The sequence below is a fragment of the Cavia porcellus genome, unplaced genomic scaffold (assembly GCF_034190915.1).
Source record: "Cavia porcellus strain 051 isolate PalLab524CR breed Dunkin Hartley unplaced genomic scaffold, mCavPor4.1 scaffold_2, whole genome shotgun sequence".
NCBI classification, from domain to species: domain Eukaryota; kingdom Metazoa; phylum Chordata; class Mammalia; order Rodentia; family Caviidae; genus Cavia; species Cavia porcellus.
In genome coordinates, this window is record NW_026947485.1 from 37,237,344 (window position 1) to 37,262,994 (window position 25,651).

The 25,651-nt window shown below is 33.3% G+C and overlaps 1 protein-coding gene across 6 annotated transcripts in view; it reads right to left on the reverse strand.

Moving 5' to 3' along the window:
• The window catches only part of Mkln1 (muskelin 1), a 317,153-nt gene that overhangs the window by 97,712 nt on the left and 193,790 nt on the right, over positions 1-25,651 (reverse strand). For 5 of the 6 annotated variants that reach the window (XM_063234205.1, XM_063234200.1, XM_063234188.1 and 2 more), the window contains 4 exons: positions 12,839-12,981; positions 11,170-11,258; positions 2,345-2,454; positions 482-674 (listed from right to left, as the gene is read on the reverse strand). In XM_063234205.1, coding sequence (XP_063090275.1) covers positions 482-674; positions 2,345-2,454; positions 11,170-11,258; positions 12,839-12,873 — 427 coding nt within the window. In that variant the 5' untranslated portion in view covers positions 12,874-12,981. Of the gene's footprint in view, positions 1-481; positions 678-2,344; positions 2,455-11,169; positions 11,259-12,838; positions 12,982-25,651 lie in introns of those variants that run through there. The other variant, XM_023564293.2, reaches the window with a different exon arrangement.

The window sequence follows — 25,651 nt, forward strand, 5'->3', positions numbered from 1 at the left end:
AAAGCCGTATTAAAAAATCAGCTATTTTAGCGCTTAATCCATAGATATTGTTTTAAAAACAAATCTCTTTGCTCATTAAAAGTATTTACTAACAACACGTCTGAAATCTAATACTTTCTATCCAAAATTACAGCGCTACTGCCAATTGCCAAAAACACTTAGAAACAGGTGTCTTGATATTGAAGGTAATATTAAAAGATCACTTCTAAATTGGCTTATTGCTAATGAAATAAATGGTTTCCCATGATGACAAATGTAAGCATGTGAGTTTACATTTCTCTTTTTTTTAAAGGCACCATTACATTATGGATCTATCTTACATGAAGGAATTCTATAACTCAAGGAGCTAACAATATTTGTAGAGTAAAAGAAAAACGAAAAAGAAAAATTAGGAAAGAGTAACAATTGGTAAAAACCCTTCCTTCTTTTTCAAAGTTTGTTGTATAAACTTAAAATTGCCCTTATAATCAAAGTATCATACCATTTACTGCTTTCTCAATCAATTCTTCGCAAGCGTCAAAATCACCCTTCAACACCAGTTTGTCGTGTAGATCTGTTAACATAGGATGTTCCAGGGCTATCTTAGTTTTCTTTTGCAGTGATTCAAAAGCCTCTGTATAGTTGTGTTGTCTGAAATGTTTTAGGCAAAGGCGAATGGCTTCCTGTTCACGGTACTACTAGAACACAAGAGAAAGCATGCAGAAAAGAAGATTTGCTTAGTTGCACTACAGGAAAAAACAGCACAGTAAAAATAACTAACCTAACCTCAGCACTATTTACTGAGCACTGTACTAGTCTGATTATCATTATTTTCATCTTTTAAATAGCAAAACTGCAGCTAAGGTCTTTGTAGTAATTTTCCCAAAGGAGATGAAACCAATTAGACCTATGAATCTGAACTGTGAAAAAAATGTAATTCACTACACATTATGGCTCACTTAACATTGTAAAAATTTTATCTTCTACAATTTTTACTAATCAAATTACAATGCAAGTACTAAAAGCACAGATACCATCAACTAATACACATAAACTACATTATGCTTCTTCCTCTTGCTTAAGAATAAGCTATTACATGAATGAGAGATATTCTAATTTTATAAATAGGTTTTACAACTCAAAAATTATCATAGATATTAAATTTTATCATCTATTAAACAGTATAAAGTATGTACTTGGATTAACTAGAATCCAAAAAGCAGGCAGTTAATTTATACAGCTTCTCCCTTAAAGCATGAATACCAAAAATAAGCCCACAAAAAGAATTTTTTAGCTGAGCCTGGTAGCACATGCCTATAATCCCAGCACTTAGGAAACTGAGGCAGGAGGATCACAGTGAGTTTAAATCCAGCAATAGTAAGACCTATAGTGAGACTTTTGTCTCCATAAATAAATAAATAGAACTTTTTAAAAACTCAACTGCAAGACTACATTCTGAGATTACCTGACATTTTCTAAGTATACCATTGTACAATAAGAACTAACAAAAGCACTATATGATAATCAAACAACGATTATAAGCATTACCCTTTAGAGAAGAAGAAAATAAGGACTTAGCTGATTTCTAGACTAATAAAAGATTATGAAATATCTTCACATATTGTAATTATAAAAATTTAACCTTACAAATAACCAAAGCATAATGCTCTATCAATCCTAATTTTACATTAGTAGAGTTTTGTTTTGTTTTTATCTAAAACAAGAGCCATCATTATTCTGTGTGCTGTGATTATATTAGAAACACCTGTTTATCATCATGACTCTAGGGGCTTGATCATACATCTTAAATCTTCTATCAGGTTAATAACCACCAAAAGCCATGTTCAAAGTGTTTACATAGGGGGCTGGGGGTTTAGCTCAGCGGCATAAGCGCCTGCCTTGAAAGCTGGCAGTCGTGAGTTCGATCCCCGGTACCGATAAAAAGGAAAAAGACCAAAAAAAAAAAAAAAAAAAAAAAAACAAACAAACAAAAAAAAACAAAGTGTTTACATCAATGTAGGTTAAAAATAACATTAAGAGCCAAATAAGCAGATTGTAGAGCTAGACTACATGAGTTCATGTACTGGCTACAGTACTTTACAACTGTGTGATTCTCTGTGTTCTATTTCCTCATTTATAAAATAACAGAGACAATAAATGGATTATTTCAGGGTGGCAATGATTAAATGAGTTATCAAGATTGATTAGAAGCTGGCACAGTGTTAATACTTAAAAATGTTAGTTGATGAATTGTTGTCAACTTTATTATTAATCTCAGCATTTCAAATTATTCACAATGAAAATAAACAATTCCTCCTTCTACAGGCATTAAACATAAGGACATAATTTTAGAATACAATCCTACCTTGCTGTACCAGTTGAGACATGGTTGTACTACATCAGGATCATCAATGCCACTAAGTTCAACATACCAGATGCTAAAGTTAAAACTGGGCCCCCACGACAAGAGTGGAACTTTAAGAAGAGAAAAAAAGTATTAACACAGTGCAATAAAATCTTAGCAAACTAAATCACTATTTGAGTCTGTAAAGATTTATACGACGTTTTCTGTGCATCTCTATATGCACTGTGCTAGATGCTAAGGTTATGGTAGTAAAAAGAAACACGTGACCCATTCCACCACGAGGCTCCCTTAGTTAACAAAACCTGGTAAGATAATTCAAAGTAATCTCATACACACACACACACACACACACACACACACACACACAAACACACATACATATCCCCAAATAAACATAACCAGAACTAGGTGATTTAACAGGTAAATGTCACAAAACTTGTATTTGACAATAATTATATTATTTAAACTATATCAAAGGAATAAAGTTCAATTATTTACCAGTAATAACCCAATAAAATGAAAGAAAAGGACGCAAGACTAATCTCAGCTACAAATATATATCCAAATTAAAGAGAAAAAAAGATGAGAAAAAAGCCTTGTAACCAAATACACTTCATCCTAGGAAAAGAAGGATGATTCAATATTAGGAGCTATATTAATATAATTTAGCAGCTTAACAAAATGTTAAAAGAAAAAATGTATTTTATTTTATATTTATTTTTGTCTAGTGGACATTAAACTTGTAATCCTAGTACTTTGGGAAACTGAGGCAGAAGGAGAATAAATTCAATTTCCAACTTGACAACTTATCAAGAACCTGTCTCAAAATTTAAAGTATACTATTCAGTGGCAGAGTACCCAAATTCAATCCCCAGCATAACCCTCCCCATAGAAAAGTCACTTGTAGATTATAGGTAACTCTCTACATAAAAACTTCAGAAGATACAAACAACTTCTTTTCAAGTTTTACACATCATAAACATGTAAAATGTAACATCTTATACTTATAATCAATTTGAAAATAAAACAAATGATATTTTATAATTGCAAAAACCACAACATATCTCAGAATACAGGGAAAATAAGCAATATTCATGGAAGAAAATTTTTACTGAGAAATTAAATAAGTGAAGTGATACTGTATCTTCCTCAATAAGAAACTCAATGTAGTCAATATATCAATTCCTTTCATTATAAATTGAATGTAATCATAATTTTAAAAACACTCCAAAGGTATATATTAATTTTTCTTGATATGTAATTATACAAGCTGACCTGAAAAAGGAACACAAGAATATTCACAATAAAATAGGAATACAAATATATTAAAAAGATACAATAATTATCATATTACGCTCATACTTATCTAGGAAAAGGAAAATAAATTAGAAGAATGGGGGGGGTAATCCAAAAATCTCTTAAGCATCCAGAAAAATTTAACATAGAATGAACTAAAACTTCACATCAATAGCAATGGAACAGTGCAGAAATTTTCAAAACATGACCTTTGAACTTCTGGAGAGTCTCACAATACTTTGTGGCAGTTTCAGATGGTCAAACTACTTTCTGTAATAATACACAACAACAGTATTTTAATAATACTAACATTGGCATCAAAGGTGAAAATGCAATGGTTTGTAAAACTGCTGACACCTGTAGCAAAGCTGTAGCACCAAAAAGTATCAGCAGTTCTTAATCCAGTACGAGCTGCACTGTATTCCTCACCATCATATACTTACACTTTAGTAAAAAAAGACTGTTCATTTAAGGATGTCTCTGATGATGCAATAAAAATTAGTCTTATTGAATCCCTATGATTAAATATACATCTTTTTAGTGTGACAAGATGGGAAACACTAAAGGATTTTTCCTGTACAAAAAGCATAATGGTTATCTCAAGGAAAACAACTGAGTAGAAACATTTGAGTTATGAGATAAAATAAGTGGATCTTTTCCTGCATGGCAATAAATTATTCTTGAAAGAAAAATGACTGATAACCTGATTATTCAGATTTGGATATCTGTTAGGACATTCAAGAAAAATAACTGAAGATATGGGATTTTGAAACTATTTTTTTTCCAGTTCCGGCAACCAAACTCAGGACCTTGACCTTGCCAGGCAGGCACCGTGCCACTAAGTTATATCCCCAGCTGAAAATGAAATTCAAGTTTTTAAGAGAAAATCAGAATTTTAGAAAAATCAGAGTCTAGCAGTTTAAGCTTAAGTAGTTCTGTAAGATTTTTCTGACTGGAGGTAATATTAATGAAATGTTTCCACACTTGAAAGAACCGTATAACTAACCAAACCATTTTCTAAATGACCAATGAATGATATCATAAAATCACACATGGATACTAAGTCCAGGATAGACCACAATATCTAATTGCCAGGTCACTGATTTCAAAGTTTATAGCTTGTTTTCATTGCTTCAGAGTACAAAAGGAACTAAGATGTATGGGTCAGATACTTTTCTTATAGTGTTAATTAAAGGAAGCTGTGTGAGTAAAGACAGATACAAGCAGTAGCAACCAACTATGTGGATGTATGAAACATTGTGAGAATGTTTATTACGATTTTCCACTTCCCTGTGCAAACAAAAATTTCCAAAAAGTTTTATATCAAGTCTTAAACTTCCACTCTCTTTTCCTCTTCTTTCTCCCTTCCCGCCCTTGTTCATCACTTCTCTCTCCTGATCTTCCTTTTTTCCTTTTAGAACTGAGGACTAAACCCAGGACATTTATATTAACCTATATCCACAGGTCTTTAAAAAACTATCTGAGTGTCACTAAATCTAGGTTGCTAAAGATGGAGTCAAATTTGTGACTGTTCTCCTGTCACAGCCTCCCAGATCGCCTGATTTACAGACATGCACCATGATGCCCAGTTTATTTCTTTGTATAGCACTGACATTTTTTTGTCTACTATGTCACACAGCAATGACCACCAAACAGTATGAGTCAGAATAAGACATGAGTCTAATTTCAGAGTCACAAAAATATTTTATGTATATCCAGATACACAGTAGTAGAGGTTCAAGTTCAATAAAATTAAGAGGAAGAGGAGAATCTTCCTATTATATCTATTAAGGCCCAGCAAAATATATTTATTTTAACAGTTAAACAATTTTATTCTGATGAGATTTACTGTGTACACCCAGTGTCTCAATAGAAATATTTCTGAATAAAATTTGTTCTATTTTTTAATACATTTGAAAGAACAGTTAGGGGAAAAAGGCAAATTACCAAGTTATCTAATGAAGGATATCTTACAGATAAATGAACGTGTAGTTAGTTATTAACAGATTAAAGGAATTTGTAAAAAATGTAAAGATGATATTCCTTCATTTCAATTTACCAATGATTTCTGGTGGCTTTATCAACTTTACTAATGCATATCAGATATACTATAATGAGACATAAGAAATCTAAATGTGAATTGAGGGTTCTGGAGAAACATTATTTATCCTCTCATAAAATGTCTCTGCTGCTACCTTAAATAAAAGAATAAGAAACTCCTAATATATATGTCAAGAGTAGGAATTTCTACAGTTCAACCACAAGTCCTCCCAAAAGATGGATTAGGCATAAGACATAATCAAGAACCATGCATCCTTTTCATAAAATGGGATACATACAGCACAAGGACAGCAGACTAAGACTCTACTCTTAACTGAAGCAAAGATGGCATATTTAATGTGCTTTAATGATACAACTTAGGAACTCTTTTATAGATGACTAAAACAGCCATTTCGAGATGCCTGTCATTTTAAGATCAGGTTCCAGAAGATCCTAAAAATTCAAGATTAACCACTCTGAAGTAGCAATTCCACTATGGAATAAGTACACAAAGCATTTAGCAAAGTAACTAGCACACAATAAGTGCTCAATAATTGCTAGCCTTACTATTGTTAGTATGCTTAATTTTCCTTTTAATAATGTGTTTTTTAAATGTCACTTCCCACATAGTCTCATAAAAGGTCATGCATGCCCACGCAGAATCAGGATACCTTCTAGACATAAGACCCATCCTAAACTTCCATAATCCTGAGATGCAGAATATATGTCACATTCAATCTGAACCTCTTTGAAGCCCCACAACAATGTGGACTCCAAGTGACTCTTCTTAACTAACAAAAACAAAAACTTCTGCTAGAATCCTTCCAAGGCTCAGTATCTCTTTCAGTGTCTTTGGCTTTCTTGCTAGTTTCCTCATTTAGCTATTACCACAGTATAAATGAAGATTTAAATTCTTCTAGTCACTGGCAACCAATACTCTCATCCCACACCACTTTAGGTTTCCTCTCCTGTGATCCTAACTCCCACTGAGGTCTCCTCCCCAACTTTTAACTTACTTTCTAGGATTCAGTCCCTCAATTAATAATGCTCCTTCTTTAGTAAATTTTCCCTGTCCTTCTAGGCCTTTCCTGAAGCCAAGACTCTTCCACTTCCACACTAAGTCCCATCTAAAACAGAACCCCAGTAAGAACTCTTTTGCCTTTGTGCCATGACCCTTTTATACTGTTTGGTAAAACGTATGACATATCACCCTTAGTTTTAAATGCATAAAATAAAACATGCAAAACTGCAGAATTAATTGTATTAAAGTAAAATTATAATAAAATAAAATTATTATAAGAAATTAATATGCTTCTATTAACACATTAAATAACAAGATCTAGAGGCAGGTCTAATACTTAACCATAATTTTATAACTTTTGTGATAAAACTGACAACATCAATGTGACAGGAAAAACTTGTAACTTTTATTTTTAACTTCTAATCTTTGACAAGTCACAAGCACTACAACTACTATTATGAGTTACTTTTCATAACAGAAAGAAATGCCAAATGTTAGGAAGCAGTTAGGAAAAAAATGCAGTTTTTTTCCTCAGCAAATTCATGAAGCTGATTTATGCCCTGAACTTCTTATATAATTCAAAAGGTAAAAAAGTACATACAGAGGTGTCTACACTGAGGAAAGCAGTTTGCATGAGGAATCAGAAAACAGTTTATTCTCTCCAAGGATTTCATAATCACCCTGAGGAAATAATATATGTACCACATAGTCAGCAAACTTGACCTTTGGAAGTAGAGACTTGAGTCTATGTCCAATCACTACATTTTAGTACTTGTATGGTTTTAGCCAAAACACCTAACCTCAAAACTTCAGATTCATAAACTGTAAAGTGAGTACAGCAATATCTGTCACTGAGTGTTCGGTGTTTCATAAATGGTATCTATTGTTACTCAAAAGCAGTATGAACAATGTTATGCAGTCCCCACAATGTCATGCATATACTAAGTTCTATGCCTTGACCATCACATGCTGGTTAACTTATGTGACTTTTACCCTGCTTCTTCATTAAAAAAATGGAAAGATTTCCATTTGTTGTTAGATACCACATTTTAAGGTCCTTACAAAACTATCAAAAAACAATATAAATATAAAAAATTCTAAATAATGATTGCTGAAATGACATCATGGTCCAAATTATACCTATCCATATTCTTTTGTATAGTACCTAAAATACTGTATGTAAGAAGGCGTCCAAAAATGCACAAGACTAGAAGAGAAGAAGCCACACCCCACCTTCAAGCAACTGGCTGATTCAGAGGAACAAAGGCTGAGTTAACACCTGAAATAAACAACCTAACACTTAATACAAGTTTGACTGACTTTATAAGACTAGCCAGCAGTCTGAGCAACTATTTAGACACTAACAATACGCAATATAGTAACTACTATGGATTTCCTATTGTCTTATCACTATCATGCTTTGTTTTAGTTGTTTTATTCCCTTCTAAAAAATGCACAAGACATTCAAAATGTAATCATTTCTTTCATAAATGGGATCTTAAAATTTAACAGACTAACAACTGCTTCAAAAATCAGAACAAAATTCAAGAAAATGTCTCAGATAACTACCTACCATATCACTAGGCAGAAAAGGTAGTACTGGGCTGGGGATTTAGCTCAGCGGCATAAGCGCCTGCCTTGTGAGCAGGCAGTTGTGAGTTCGATCCCCGGTACCGATAAAAAGGAAAAAGACAAAAAAAAAGAAAAGGTAGTACTATTCTCATTTTATAGAAAAGGTAACTTTAAAAAAGAATATAACGTTTACCTGAAGGAAAGCGGCCAAAACCAATTTTAACAGAAAAATAAGAAAGCTATCTAAATATTAATATTTTAAATATTACATGTAAGTATCTATAATTACTTGAAAACCCCACCTAATAGTAAAACTGAGATTCCTACCATGTTAACAATTTGTGATCAAACTTACTCAAATCCAGTTTATGCAAACCTAAAGAATAAGATATGTTCATTTAACGAAAATTATAATAAAATGTCGATTTGGAGACAATCTGTCATTGAGTTAGCCTTGCTTGTTTCCTCCCTTTAACATGAGTAACTGAAAATTAACTATATGTATTGTGTTAAAGACAAACCTGTTTAAGTAAATCAGGTTCTTCTAAATTGTAACAATGTAGAACATAATATGGTTCAGGTCTTTTATCAGAATGAGTTTTTAAGAACATATGGCGAGGGGGCTGGGGATTTAGCTCAGCGGCATAAGCGCCTGCCTTGGAAGCAGGCAGTCGTGAGTTCGATTCCTGGTACCAGTAAAAAGGAAAAAGATTAAAAAAAAAAAAAAAAAAAAAAGAACATATGGCGATAAACCAAAATATTAACATATAGTCTTAGTTTCACAATTTCCTTAATTTCAAAGAAAACTTATCAAGAAAATGTTGGAAAGTAAATGCACTGCAACCCCGTATTCACATCTTTTAACTGACAAGAAATATGAAATGATTTAAATATTCTGAGTATCAAATGAGCTAATGTCTATTTTTTTGAAAGCTCCGATTAATATTACATATAAATACCATAAAACTAATGTGGATCAAGTAAAAGATATCCTCTATCATAAGCAGGTTGATAGTGGGAATGAGGAAATAGTATTCAAAAGGTACAGATTCAGTTAAACAAGAGAAATTATTTCTAGAGATCTACTGTACAAAATGGAGACTTTAATAATATACCGCATAACTGAAAACTTCTGAGATCTGACAACTTTTTAACACACGCATACATACAGTGTATGAAGTAATATGCATGTTAGTTTCATTTAATCACTTCACAGTATGTACATATGTTGAAATATGTTGTAGATCATAGATATATTATTTATCAATTATATTAATGAAGCTGGGAGGGAAATGCACATACCCAATTTCACAGCAAAAATGAGGAAAAAGGAAAGAAAAGGGGCTGAGAAAGGGCTCTATTGACTGACTATAGATTTAAAATATCACAAAAATGTAAAACCTATGCAATAGCGTTTAGGAATTTGGGCAGTCTAAATACTGATGAAAGAATTATTTAGTAGTACAAAAGAAGAAATGACCAATAATTGATTTTAAAAAATCTTTAAGTTGAATTATTACACAAAGAAATTCTTCTTTACAACTAGTTATAACAGAAACAGTTACAAAAGAAAAATAATGCATTAAATATCCAACTAATATAAAACCAGTTTTCCTTCTATGGTGTTTAATACCTCAAATATTCCTTTTGCCCAGTATTTCAGTTGGACCATTGGTTATACAGAAGAAAGCTTACTAGAACACAAGTGCTCTATAGATTTTAATTAAAGGAATTTTAAAAATTTTTATGTAATTCTGTACATTTAGATATGAATAAAGAAAATACAAAAAACACTCCTCTTACTTTCATGAAAAAATAAAGTTTGTAACAAAATACTCACAGGATAACAACAGGTAATACACTGAATGTTTTGCTTGGACTTGAATAGATATAATATTTTCCATTATGAGTAGTATATTAGAATCTCATATAATTGTTTTGACACAATGAAATTAACAGGCTTACTCCTAGTAGAATAATACACAATGATTATAAAGTATATTATTGCAGGATTCTGGATTTTATTATCATTCTTTGTGAAATGTGACTCATTTTAATATAATATTTTCAAAAGTGTACAACAGAGATGTAAAACAAAAGATTTAAGTCTTCAACTTTCCTATCTTCTAAATAATAAGTCCTAAAGGAAATAAAAATAACCTAAAATTTACTATTTTTGAAGATGCATTCCTTACAAATACTTTCATAAAGTAAAACACTTTCTAAATAAATATGTTTTAAAGCAGTATTTTTCAAACTGTACTTTGCAACATATTAGTAGGTCAAAATATCATTGTAATAGGTTTGACCACTAAAAAAATGGAATACAAAATAACAAAACAGAAGTTTACTACATAGACTGCCTTAAGGAATTCTATTATATTTGATTTTAGAATGTCATAATAGAATAGAGTAACTGATAAAGAATAAAGGAAACCACCTAGCTTATCTCATAAAAACTTCTTAAAAAGCCTTCAAATGAGTAAACACTTAGAAGTTCCACTTGAAATTACTAACGCTTACTCAGTAATGGAGTTATAAATCAAGAGCCACAGACCTTTTTCTGTAAAAGACCAAACAGTAACCTTTGGGCTACATGGTTTTCTTTGTTGACTTTGTTTTTTGGGTGGGTACTGGGGATCAAACTCATAACCTCAGGCTTGCCAGGCAGACCTAAATCCCTGGCCGTCAATATGGTTTCCTTCTATTTGCCTCAATATTTGGAGCACAAAAGCAGATACAGACAATATGTGAACTGACCAAGGTAGCACTTTTCTATAAAATTTTATTTAAAAATACAGGAGGCCTGGAGGACTTGGTCCATAAACCATATGTAGTTTGTAGGTCAATGGTAAAAGAATTTGTTTCTACAAATTCTAAAAAGCTAAATCCTTACCTATCTTAATGAATCGACAAGGGAACATCTGTTCATCAATTTTATGCTTCAAGGTGAATGTTTCTTTGTTATAATCATTCTTTAAACCACTGTGAGAAAAAAGTAACGTTAGCAAATTTGGTTTTATAATTTAGCAACACACTAAAACACAGAATAATGTCATACTCAAGATTTTAAACTCAAACCAATATTCACATTTGATCAAGACAGCATAAATGAGTAGTTAACATGGGAATATAGACCAGAATTTGTACATTTAAATCAACTTTAACACACATGCATTACATAATGGCTAATGAAAAATTCAGTGTTTACAAATGTGGCTATAGCATATGGGAATGTGTAACAGAACCTGAAGTCCTTAACATATTACCGAGTGTGACATAAAATTTCTAAGTAATATGAAGAAATTTAAGAATAAAGAAGGCTGGGGATTTAGCTCAGCAGCGTAAGCACCTGCCTTGCGAGCACATGGTTGTGAGTTCGATTCCTAGTACCAAAAATAAATAAATAAATTTACTCTCATTATCTGATGACTTAAAGCTAAATACCAGAATTTATTGAAGAATTAAATTACTTCCCAACAAGATGTCAATATTCCTTTTACAATTCAAACACTTTTCAGTCTTATTCTGTAGGTTTAAAAACATGTACTTTCTCTTAAACAAAATTTAATTCATATTATCTCTATTTAACCAAACAGAACTGATGATTACAGAAGTATCACTTTCCTTTCAGGTTGCTTTAACAAAGTACTTTTGCAACTCAAATCAAATACAGCAGTATTATTTGCTTACATAAAGTGTGGTGTTAGTGAATATAACATGTTATAGACACCTTTTTTTTAAAATTTTATTTAAGGAGAAAAAGAAAAACAGCAGAGAAAGGGTACAAGTTATACAGATTTACAGAAAAAAAACAGTAGGAAATCACTAGTTAATGGATTACATATTGTCATCTTAGAAATAATTGTTCAAGTTACAAAATTAAAGCTTATAAAGTGGTCATTCCAACAGTGAGACTGCAAACAGTTCTGTTCAATGATCCAACAAAACTCAGTGATATCATTATCTATCTTATACACTTAAATATACATGCAGTTATATTGTTTAGCATAGATACCTTCTTTACCTCCACGGCTTTATTTGTCCCCTCCATTGAGTCTCTGATTTTTCATTCTCTGAGGTATAATTTAACACTCTTGATGCCCTATGTTTTAAAACTCAAATTTACTGAGCTCTTTCTAAGAGGCAGGCACTGTGCTAGATATAATCACATACATTTTTTATTCACAGAATCTTCTTCTTGGTCTTCAACTTATTATGATTATGCCCATCAATGTTTAGGACAGGGTCTATCTAAGGACTTTTTTTCCTTCCCAACCTCTGCCCTCTTCTATAGCAAAGAGTTTGATTCAAGCCAGTCACAGTTCAAAATTATGACTGCAACAGAAGGGGAAAAAAGTAATCTTTCTTTACTGCTAGCAATATTTACTGGAATCTGGAATTAAAAATACAAAAGCCAACACAAGCCACACAGTTAAAATAAAGAATGAGGATCAAAATAGAACATTCTTACTTCCTTGAAGAAAACCAAAATAGATGTACCTATAAAGCAACTAAGACTACAGTTCGCTTGAAAATGCTTTCTTCCCCACAACGTAACTCACCTAGACAATAGCTCTGTCATATTTTCTTCATTCATTCCACCAAAGACTTTAAATTTCTTCAAATTGCAGACATGTGTTTTCTCGTATTTTCCAAATGTGATATTCTGAACTATAGCAGGCCTTTCAAGTTTTAGAATCAAATACTAAAAAAAAAACAATGAAATTATATTCTCTTTTTTAGACAAATAGACAACTTTAAAACTGAAGTTTTAATATTAAAAGAAAAATGAACAGGGTTCAACCTACACTGATAGGTTTGCTTTTTAAGCTAAAGAATAGTATACAACAGCTTTACAAAAGCTACCATTTCATTACTACTTTTTCACACTAGCAGGGCCTAAAAGTTACATGACCTTTAACACTGTAAGTAGGAAAAAAAATGAACTAGTGAGGTAACTTGTAATCAAGGAATAATAAAAGATATAACCACACTATGAACAATCAACTAAAGCGTAAAATGCAAAAATCACAGTTAAATATGCCCATGGATTTCACTACCTAGATGAAAGTTTCAAATCAGTGATAAAATTTTAAGCCTGAAACAAATTTAGAGATTTACAACCAGCCCTACCAATTTTACAAGTTAAAAAACCCAAACCTACTACTACTGGTCAGGATAAAGGATCAGTCAGATAGGAAAAATTATCTACAACTTTTTTCAATTATAGAATTTGAGGGAAATTACCACTGACTGAATACATGTGAAAAAAGTTATCTGAAAAAAATTAAGATTTTTTGGGAGAGATTTTATGCTTTGATAATAATGAGTAAAAGTAAGAATTTTAAAAAATTGATAGGCCTACATTTACTGGTCATAAAAATTAACTCAAACTGGGTGTGGTAGCATACATCTATAATTCTATCACTAGGGAAGCTCAGGCAAAAGGATTGCTTTGAGTTCAAGATCAGCCTGGACTACAAAGTTTAAGGCCAACCTGAACTGCATAGTGAAACCCTGTTTCAAAAAGACAAATAAAAAAATAAACTCAAAATAGGTCAAACTGGTTCGAAACGTGACTGAAAATCTGAAAGTTAAACTTCTCAAAGTCTTTAGAGAAATCTAAAGCATATTCATGATTTTGGATTTGACAATGAATTCATAGATAGCATACCAAAGTATAAATAAGAAGTTTAAAAATTTGACTTCATCAAAATAAAAGCTTTTGAGATGGATATGGTTGTACATCCCTATAATCTCAGCATTCTGGTACACTGAGGCCAGAGGATCACAAGCTGAAACCCAGTATGGACAACTTGGCAAGAACCTGTCTCAACAATTTTCAAGAAGGCTTGGGATGTACCTCAGTGTAAAGGCCCTAGAGTTTCAATTTCGAGTACTTGAAAAAAAAAAAAAAAAAAGCTCTGGTGTCAAAAGACACTATCAAGTGAAGTGAGAGTGAAAGTGAAAAGACAACCTACAGAATAGAAAATTTGCAAATCATATATTTGATTAAAGAATATGTAAATAACTTTTAAAACTTAATAAAAATAACACAATTCTTAAAGTTGGGCCAAGAAATTGAATAGGTCTTTCTCCAATGAAAATAAAGAATTGACTAACAGGTACATCTGCTTAACATCATCACTCATAATGAGAATTCAAATCCAAGCCGTAATGAAATGCCACTTCATATCCACTAAGACTAACAGGAAGCAAGGGAGGAAGGGAGGGAAAGAGGCAGAGATGTACAACCCACCATGTAAAGAAATCAGAATTTGCAAAGATATAGAAAAGTAAAATTCTTATATATTGCTAGTAGGAAAACAAACACCATGGGAAGAAAATAGTTTAAAGGTTCCTCAAAAATATTAAACAGAATTACTACATAACCAACAAATATACAGTTGTATGAAGTGAAAAGCACTTATTGGAATAAGCACTTTAACAGGTATGTACAGAAAAGTATTATTCAAAACACGCCAAAGGCAGAAACAACTCAAATGCCCTACAATGATAAATGGCCAAAAAATGCAGTTCCTCTACACAATGCAGTATCATATAGCCACAAACAAGAGTAATTACTGATATGTGCTACAATATGAATTAACCTCAAAACCTTGCTAAGGGAAAGAAGACATAAAAGACTGATATATGATTCAACATATATCAGTACATAAAGACTAAAAACAAAAAGTAGATTTATGGTTGCCAAGATGTGAATGAAGAGGAAAAGGACAGCCAGGCATGGTGGTACATGCCTGTAATCCCAGCATTGAGAAGGATGAGGCAGGAGGATTGCTATAAGTTCGAGACCAGCCCAGGCTACACAGTGAGCAAGTCGCCAGCTTAAACTAGCCAGACCCTGTCTAAAAAAAAAAAAAGACTAGTCCAGAAGTATAAGGTTTCTTTTTGGGTGACAAAAACACTTGGGAGCTAGAAAGAAATGGTAGTTGGGCAATTCTGTAAACGCACTAGGTGGAACTGTATTTATTTATTTTATTTATATATCTATAGATCTATAGATAGATATATTTTTTTGTACTGGGGATTGAACTCATAACCTCACACTTGCCAAGCAGGTGATTATACCACTGAGCTAAATTCTGGCCAAATTACATATTTTAAAATAGTTAATTATATGCTCAATTTAAAGAAAGAATGATTTTAGAACACTGTGAAACTGGGGTGTCAGCAGGATCACGTACTCTTCAAAAGATCTAGGGAAGGGTCCTTCTTGGTCTTTACCAATATCTGATGCTCCTGATGTTTCCTGACTCATGGCAGCCTAACTCCAATCTCTGCCTCCAACTTCATAGCTTTCTTTCCTGTGTCTGCCATCTTCTCCTTTTCTATGTATAATAAAGACAATTCTCATTGGATTTAGGGCCTACCCTAATCAAGAATGATCTCAACTAGAGATCCTCACCTTAATTATATCTGCTAAACAAATCAAATAAGGTCACATTCTTAAGGGTTCATACATCATTATTTCTTTGGGTAGAGAGGGGGAGATAAGATATTCAACTCATTATACAGAATTATGCCAGACAAAAAAGTAACAAAGACTTATGAAAGTGAGTTTAAGGCATCATTAAAATGTCAGGGTTAAGTGCAGCCTAGTAAGCAAGGCAGAAAATGGTAGGCGCTGAGAATGAAGAGGTGGGTAGCCACCAGATCACTTAATGTGTGCCATTACGTGAGTTTCAAATTATAAATGCACTGGGATCTATTTAGGCAAAATAGTAACAATCTAACAACACACACAAATACAGTCTGCTTTGTGGAAAATGGATTAGAAGAAGTTATGATGTTGTTATAATAATTCACACAAATAAGATGAAGAAAATTTGGACTGGAATGGTGTGGAGTTGCTGACAACTAAACAGTTTCAACATAATATTGGAGAAACAATTGGTAGGATGGATGACTGTATGAAGGAAGAGGAGAGGAAGGTAACAAGGGTGATGATTTAGTTTCTCATTTGAGTGACAAGTTAGCTGTTAATATTATTTATTCTGAAGAGAAAGACTGGCAGAGAGACAGGAAGAATAAAAAATGAAAATAGTCAACAGTCCAGACTCTGTATCTATGAATGTTGGAGGCAATCCAGGCAGTTCTTGAACTGGTATCTCCATGTACTGAGACTCACTCATGTAGCTATATTCAGTTGGTGGGCTGGCTGGCGAACTGGGCCTGCTTGGAGTAAGAGGAGGTTGGCCTTAAAATGGGATTGGACCTCTCCTTGCGAGCTTTCATTCTCAAGAAGATTGGATGGGCTTTCCTTACACCACAGTTGTCTGAGTTCCAACAGATTTTGCTAAGAAATTGTAACTGAATTTTCTGTTTTCAAAGTAAGTTACAAAGCAGTCAAGATTCACGACTCAGGAACAAACTGTACCTCCTGTTGGAAAAAATCTAAAATCTGTGACCATGTTAAGAAATCTGGACTCTTTTTGAGGACAGTAAACGTAACCGTAAATCATACATCTGATAAAGGACAAATGTACTTAAAAATTCTCAAAGCTCAACAATAAGTAAAAAAATTTAAAAACGGACAAACCATTTAAAGACATTTTTCCAAAGAACATTTAAAAAGATAAATAAGCATAAGATAATCATTTTTAGTACTTTTAAACTGCAAATTAAGATCACAAAGACATGTACATTACCATTACCAATAAGTTTTTATTTTTCCTAGCCCGAAAATGTACAACAACCCAATGCCCATCAATATGTGTAAAGATGAACAGTGAGATATTCATAGCAGAATTAAACAGTATAAATGATAATATTTTAAAAATAGATGCATTATAGAATGAGTCTCAATTATTTTCGGTGAAATAAATCAAATAAAAAATACTGTATTGCCAATGATTGCCTAGAGACAGGGATGGAGGTAGGTAGAAGGGATTAAAATGGAATTAGAACAAACTTTTGGAGGTAACAGATATGTTTAAAACACAAGTGTGGGTATTTTCAAGGACATATATTTATGTCAAAACTTACTTAATTGTGTGTCAATTATATCTCAGTAACTTTTTAAAAATAATAAAAGATATAGTAAGCCACTGCAGTACATACCTGAAGCAGGACTTACATCAGGAAGATATAAACATACAGTTCAATACTAATCAAAAAGTAAAGAACCTCACACATGGGCACAAAATTAATTAAAAACCTAATAAACATTTAATAACCAAATGGAAAAAGCACTCAGTATCATTAGTCACCAGATTTACAAATTAAAACCACTTCACAACAGTAATTACTAAAATCCAAGTGTCAATATCAAATGTTAATGAGGCTATGAAGCAACTAGAATGATTATTTCACATAAAATATATTCCTACCTTATATTACAGTAATTCTAATTTTAGATATCTGTACAAAATAAATGAAAATATCTTATTTCATTTTTAAAATCTTATATAAGAATGCCCATAAAAGCTTTATGCATAATCACTCAAAACAAGAACTACTGAAGTCCTAAATAGAAGACTGGATAAACAACTGTGGATAATATCATGTAATGGAAAGAAATAAAATATTAATTCACATGACAACATGGATAAATATCAAAAACATACTAAGGATGAAAAGTAGAAGGGGGTTTTCTCCCCCGCCCCTCTGTTCTGCCCCCCCACCACCGACTCCATTTATATCAAACTTTTTAAATTTTATTTAAAGAAAAAATAAAACAGAAAAGGGGTAGCAACAATACATAATTTCAAATAAAAAATAAACAGTAAGAAATCACTAGTTGATAATTACGTATTGTCCTCTTACAAATAGTTGTTCAAGTTACAAAAGTGAAGCATACAAAGTGGGGACTCAAACAGCAAGACTGCAAACAGTTCTGTTCAACTATCCAACAAAAGCTTAGCAATATGGCTAACAATCTTATACACTTAAACATACATGCAGTCTATATCGTCATGTATGTTAAGATTAAACAAACCAAAGCAGGCTAAAATCACTCTGAACAAAGAATAGTAGTATTTTGGCTAGACTTAGCTCAGCGGCATTAAGCACCTGCCTTGCAAGCAGGCAGTCGTGAGTTCGATCCCCGGTACTGATAAAAAGGAAAAAGACAAAAAAAGAACAGTAGTACTGCTGGATTTCACATCATGACACTATGGGATCAGCACTAGGTACTGTAGTGTCTCTTTTTCTTCAAAGTAGTTGTTCATTTCATCATGCGTTATAAGATCAGTTCTCATAAACTGTTTATGGGTTCTAAGCATGCATGAGACTCTGCATGTATTTCTATCCTTTCTGTATTAGAGGGAGAAACAAAACAAAGCCAGACAAAACAAAACATATTCCTATAAACACATGAAACGAAAAAGTCATATACAACCACAGTACAAGGTGTTCTACAATGGTTACTGTGTTGTCTCATTATCTTCAATAGAACTGTCACATCATCAGGCATAGTACAATTGAATATAGCAGTACATAACAATATTTATAAAAGCAAAACATTGTAGACAGTGTAAAACTTCAAACGCAGGCATTAATCAAACCACAATGGGTATCGTAGTGAATCTTGTCATCTTCAGTGTAGCTGCCTATACTCTCAGACTTCATACTATTAATCATAACAGTTTTGAATAGAATCCGTTGATAACAAACAGCAATCTAACAAACCAGATTCAACTAAGATCAGTCATGATAAAAACAGTGTAAATTATACAGGGCTTCAGATTAAGTTAATAGGGAATTAAGGATGATTACCATACGATAGCCTGCTATTTTTGGGATAGCTGTCTGTGCCCTCAGATCTAGTACAAGTAGACAAACTTGGACAGAATATAATCTATCTATAAACAGAGTGGTGTGAGTAATGTGGGTTTTAAATCCTGATACACTATTAACAATGTCTTCTGCCTTCTTTTTTTTAGGTAATTCCTCCCCTTTCACTCCCACAGGGTGCACTGTGCATTTCTGGGTCTCACCAGTTCCCTCTGTTTTTAGATTGAGGGGGCAATATGCTATTTACCTAAGTGGTTCCGAACTTTCTCCCTCCTGGTCTTGACCTCAAGTTGTATTCCTTTACCTATAAAACCTGTCTTTCCAACCTATCTTCAGGTGCTGGTCGAGTTGCCCCCATTACTCTACGGCTCCCTGTCACACAGAGCATTGTTTTCTCATATTTGATTTTCAGTCTGTAAATCCTTTTTCAGGTTAATTACATCTCCTATATTGAGGATCTCGGTGGGGCCCTGTCTGCTGATCTACTCTATCTGTGTTTCTTTTCTCTCTCTCTCTTTTGTTTTTTAAGTGTATCAAGGCCATCTATGTTAGAGATTATAGCCAACCTTTTCTGCCTCATTTCTGTTGTGCTATTTTTCTGCCATTAGTTGTCTGCTTTTCTCCTTCATTCCACTTTCTGCTCCATTCATTTGAGGCCTCTCTGCCACTGCTCCTGAAATCATGGTACTTTTTCTTTCTCTATAATGTCCTTCAGTATTCTCCATAGGGTTGGACTGGCGGTCGCAAATTTCCCCAGTTACTCTTTGTCTCTGAAGCATCTTGTTTCTCCATTAATTAATTTCTAGAGACAGTTTTATCAATCTGGGCTGGAGTTTATTTTCTTTCAGGGCTTGGAATACTTCGCTCCAAGCTCTTCTTGATTTCATGGTCTGTGTCAAGAAGTATGCCGTGATTTTTTTTATAGGTGATCTTTATAGGTGATCTGTTTCTTTTCTCTGACAGCTTTTAATATTCTGTTCTTATACTGAATTTCTGGAAGGGATCTTGATTATTATATGTCTGGGTGTAGCTCTATTTTGGTTGCGGGTGGCTGGAGTTCTTTATATCTCATACATCTGAATATCATTTTCTTTTCCTATGCTTGGAAAGTTTTCCTTACTTATTTCTATGAATAGCCTTTGTATTTCCTTGTTTTTACTCCTGCTTCTTCATTTACATTCTTTATTCTTAAGTTAAAGATCCTCTTGTCGTCTGCTAGCCTTTGTATTGTTACTGCCTGTTTCCTTGTTATTTTTAAGAGATTTTTTTCCTTTCGTGATCACACATTGCAAATCTGTCTTCAAGTTTTGATAGTTTATCCTTAGTTTCTTTCAAGTAGTTTTGCCAGCTTTCAATGGAGTTTTTTATTTCCTGGTAATCTCCTTGAACCTGCTTTACGTATTCTAGGTTTTCTTTATATTCTTCATTGAATGTTTCTCTCCTTTTTTTTCTTCCTCCATTCTTAGCATTTCTTTTATTAATTTACTTATATCTTGCTTTTTGATTAAACATTTCACTTTTGAGCTCATCTATGAGGTCCTGAAGATATCTCTTTATGTTCACTGATGCTGTGAGCAATACTGCATATTTGCTGCCCTCAGTCTTTCTTGTATTTACCTCTCCTGGATCAATGTTCTCAGGGCTGGGGGCTGGGGACTTTTTCTTGTTTCTTTCTCTTGTCATGTTTTGGTTTCTTCCAAACAGGTGTAGAGAGGAGGTCCCAGCCCCTTTCCTTGTTGGTTATGGTTCTTCTGAAGCACGTTGGCTAGGGTTTTCTGCCCTCTCCAGCTTGCTATTGGTTACTGAGGTTTAAGCAGGAGCTGTGTATGCTGGCCCCCTCCCACCGCCGGGTCAACCACGGTAATGCAGGTTCCTTGCCTGCTCCGTTCTCTGTTGGGCTCGCTGACCTTTGACTTCAGCACAACCTCGGTTCCAGTGAGTCACAGCAGTGGGAGTTTGGGCGGCTCAGCGAGTGGCAGCCACACGAGTTCAAGCACTGTGACTTTGGCCACTAATCTTAACTGCTCCAATGGTAGCCCCCAGACTACATGTTTGACCAGTTCTTTTCCCTTTAGTTTCTTCCTGGGTTGAGAAGATCCATCTCCCTCTGTTCAGACCTCCCCACAATGTTTTATTCCAGCATCTGAGTTGTCTTTCTCATGGAGCCTCAGTATTCTGCTGCTTATCTATCTGCCATCTTTAGCTTCTCCTATATAAAATTTTTTAACTAATGGCAAAAGAAACCTGAACAATGGTTGCTTCTGGGTACATAGTGGGAGAATTAGGGATTCTTTGATAAGGGGGCAGAGGAAGGACTTTTCTGGAGTAATGCAGATATTTTGGATCTTCAGGAGATATGAATTACATAAGTGTGTATGCTTTTCAACTTGGAAATGGGTATACACTTAGGGTGTATATTTTACTGTATGTAAATTACATTAATTAAAACTGTATTAACCTAGTGCATATAGCAATTACTTGAGAGGTTGAGGCAGGGGAATTACAGAGAGAAATTACAAGTTCAATGTCAGCCTGGGCAATTAAGCAAGAGCCTGCTTTCAAAATTAAAATAAATAAATAAATGGATGGATGGATAGATGGACAGACTGACTTAGGATGTAATCAAGTAGAGGGGTGCTTACTTAGCAAATATGAAGCCCTAGGTTCAATGCATAATACTGCAAAATAAAATTAAGAAAAGTGTATTACATAATTTGTACAATAGTCCTTTAACAAACGTGGACAAAATAAATTATACTTAAACACACATATGTCCTCATAGTTTCACTTCACTTTGCAAGTAGTTCATTCTTATAACATTCTTGTCATGGTTCATCAAACAGAAGAAATAACCTGGGCATACTACAAAAGCTAAAACATACAATGTATATATGTACACACACACACACACACACACACACACACGCATGTACACGCACACACATACATACATACACACACACACACACACACACATACACATTAAACAATCACTAAGTTTTCTTTGGTTACAAAAAAGCAGAATGCCTGTTGCTCCTTAATCAACTTCAACTGCCCTCTCCAGTCCCTAACACAAAGTACTTACTGTTATACTTCCATGTAAACTATCTAGGAAGAAACTTAATCTAATCTTTCAAAAAGCAACTCTCAAGAATCTTAAGTACTTTTACATTTTACTCAACTCTAGTGTATTAACAGTCATCTTGACAGATATGTCAGCATTAGCAACTCCTATAAAATATATATTTGATGAGGGAGAAGGATGAAATTATTACTTCAAGGAAAAAAGACAAAGTGTGGCCAACTGGAGACACATCTCATCCAAAAGGAAGCGCACAGACTAAAAGTGAAAGGACGGAATACAAGATTCCATGCAACTGGATCCCAAAAGAAGGAGGAATAGATAACTCATTTTCAGACACAGCAGATTCCCAGCCAAAACTGATCAGAAGAAAGAAACATGTATAACGGTAAAGGAAACAATTCATTAAGAAATCACAATTTTAAATACACAGGAGAGCCCAAATTCAGAAAATGAAAAGCACTGGACATAGAAAGATTAATACTAAAAAAAAAAAGAAAGAAAGAAAAACACTAATACAATCACTGCAGGAGACTTCACTAACCTACTGGCACAAATAGAAAGGTCACAAAAGCAACAAAGATATATTAGAGCTAAGCAATACTACTGAACAAATGGACCTAACAAATGTATAATGTTTCATCCAATGACAACAAAATACACATTTTTCCAGCAGCACACAGAGCTTTTTCCAAAACCAACCATATTTTAGGCCATAAAGAATGTTTAAATAAAAAAAGAACTGAAATAATACCCTGCACATTGTAAGATCACAACAGAATGAATTAAGAAATCAACAGCAAAAGAAAGCATAGAAACTACTTAAACACATGGAACCTAAATAAGACACTGATGAAATCTGGGGGAAAAAATTTTAAATTTCTAGAATCCAATGAGTGGAAGCGTAATATTACCAAAACCTATGGAACACAAGGAAAGTATTCCTAAAAGAAATTTACAGCTGTGAATGTACACATTAAAAGAATGTAAGTCATCATAAATAACCTAACGATGCATCTCAAGGTCCTAGAAGAACAACAATCCAAAACCCAAAACTAGTAGAATGAATGAAATTATAAACATCTTAATGGAAATAAAATTGAGACAAAAACGGTAACAAAGTATCTGTGAATCAAAGAGTTGATTCTCTCAAAGGAAAAACAAAATTAATAAACCCTTAGGTAAACTTACTAAAAAAAGAAAACACTCATATCAAGATAACTAGAAATGAAACAGATGATATCACAAGATATGAATGATATCCACAGGATTTAAAAAACCAAACTGCAGTAAACTAGAGAACCTTGAAGAAATTCCAGATACAAATAAATTACCAAAATTGAACAAAGATTTTAAAAAAAGTGAATAGTCCATAAGAGATAATTAAGTGAAAACAGTAATAAAAATCCAACCAACTAAGCAAGGATGTGAGGGATTCACAGGAGAATTATACCAGAACTTCAAGAATGATCTAATCACAACAAGGGAAGGAGCACTTCCAAATTCACTTTTCAAAGCTTACTCTGGTAACAGACTTAAGAAAGACCGAGGGGAGGCGGGAGGGGAGGGGAGGGGAGGGGAGGGGAGGGGAGGGGAGGGGAGAAGGGAGGGGAGGGGGGAGGGGAGGGGAGAAAGCCTATAAGCAATCTGAATTAACATAGGTACAAAAATTCTTAACACAATACAGACAAAAAGAATGCAACAAATCATTAAATAAGAACATACATAATGATTTTTGTTCTTGGGACATAAGGATGGTTCAATATACATAAATCAATAAACATAATACATCACATAAATAGAAACAAAAATCACAGGGCTATTTCAAAAGATGCAGAAAAAGTTTTTGGCAAAAGTAAAATCATATTGATATATGTGCCAATATTGCACAATGAAAAAAACAGGTACAGAATGATAGTATTTCAAACTGATACAAGCCATTTATTTATAACAAACCCACTCCCAGTATCATACTAAATGGGGAAAAATTGAGAATATTTGCTCTTAAATCAGGAAAAAGACATGGGTGTCTACTCTCACAACCTCTGTTCAATACATCACTAAAAACTTTAGTCACAGCAATCAGGCAAAAGAAATAAAAAGGGATGCACAGAGAAGAAAGAAGTCAAACTTTCCTTATTTTACAGATGAAATGATGCTTGTCACAGAAGACCCAAAAATTTTATCAAAGACTTTTAGAACTAATAAATTCAGTGCAGTATTTTGAATACAAGATCAATACACAAAAATCAATAGCATTTCTGTACACTAACAATGAATCTGTCAAGGAAGAAATCAGGAAAATAATTCCATTCACAACAGCGTTTAAAAAAAATCAGTACCTACTAATTAATCTAACCAAGGCAGTGAAAGATCTCTGGAACAAAAACTATAGAACTCTGAAAAAAGAGACTGAATAGGACATCATAAATGGAAAGACATCCCCAGTTCCTGGATAGGCAGAATCAATATTGTCAAAATGGCCACATTACTAAATTTTACATATAGATCTAACGCTATCCACAACGTTCTTCATGAAAAAAAAGATCTTAAAATTTATATGGAACCAGAAAAGGCTATGAATAGCCAAAGCAATCCTGAGAAACAAGAGCAAAGGAAGAGGCATCACAATCCTAAACTGCAGGTTATACAATACAAAGTGAGTGATAAAAGCAGCATAGTGCTGGCACAACTAAAGATACATCGATCAACAGCATAAAATAATTCAGTCATAAAGAAAGATAAATTTGAGTCATTTGTAGGAAAATGGATGCATCCATAATGCTAAGTGAAATAAATCAGACACACATTAAATAACACATGGTTTCTCTTATATGAGAAACTCATAATGTAGGTAATTTAAACAGCAAAATGAAAAGAATGATGATCAAAAACAGGTGGTAGAGTTTGCGAAGATGGGAAAGGAATCCAAGGACAGAGGCAAATAGGCATGAGGAGAATTAACAAGGATCAAGATGCAGTATTCATATTATCTACCAATCCTCTACAAGGAATATATTCATTATATATTGTAAGCATAAACTAATAGCTTTTAAAAACTAATTTTTCATTTATCAAAGTTTTCTTTGCTTCTTTTGAAAATCTATTATATTGCATTTTATAATGTCCTTTTCTTTCTCTATATCTTTTCTTTCTAAATACAATCAGTAGTTGTTTTAATTCTAGTATATTTTAATATTTTTAACTGTAAAATCTACAATTTTTGTACATTTCTACTAGTTCCTAAAGTGACCTGTTTCCTGGTTGTTTGATTATCTTTGAATGGATAGTACTCATTTCCCTTCAAAATGATTTCTGGAGACTTGAGGGCTAGAGATGAAAGTAACCATCTTCATAGACAACTTCTACTGAGAACCTTAACAACAATATTCACATCCCTTTAAAATGATATTGTAAGGTTTCATACATACCCAAGGATTAAGAATTTTGAATACTAAATGCAAACAAAGAACAATACATAGCTGTAACTTTCAGGAATAAGTTTTATTTTCCTTCTTCTATTCAGTATCAATAT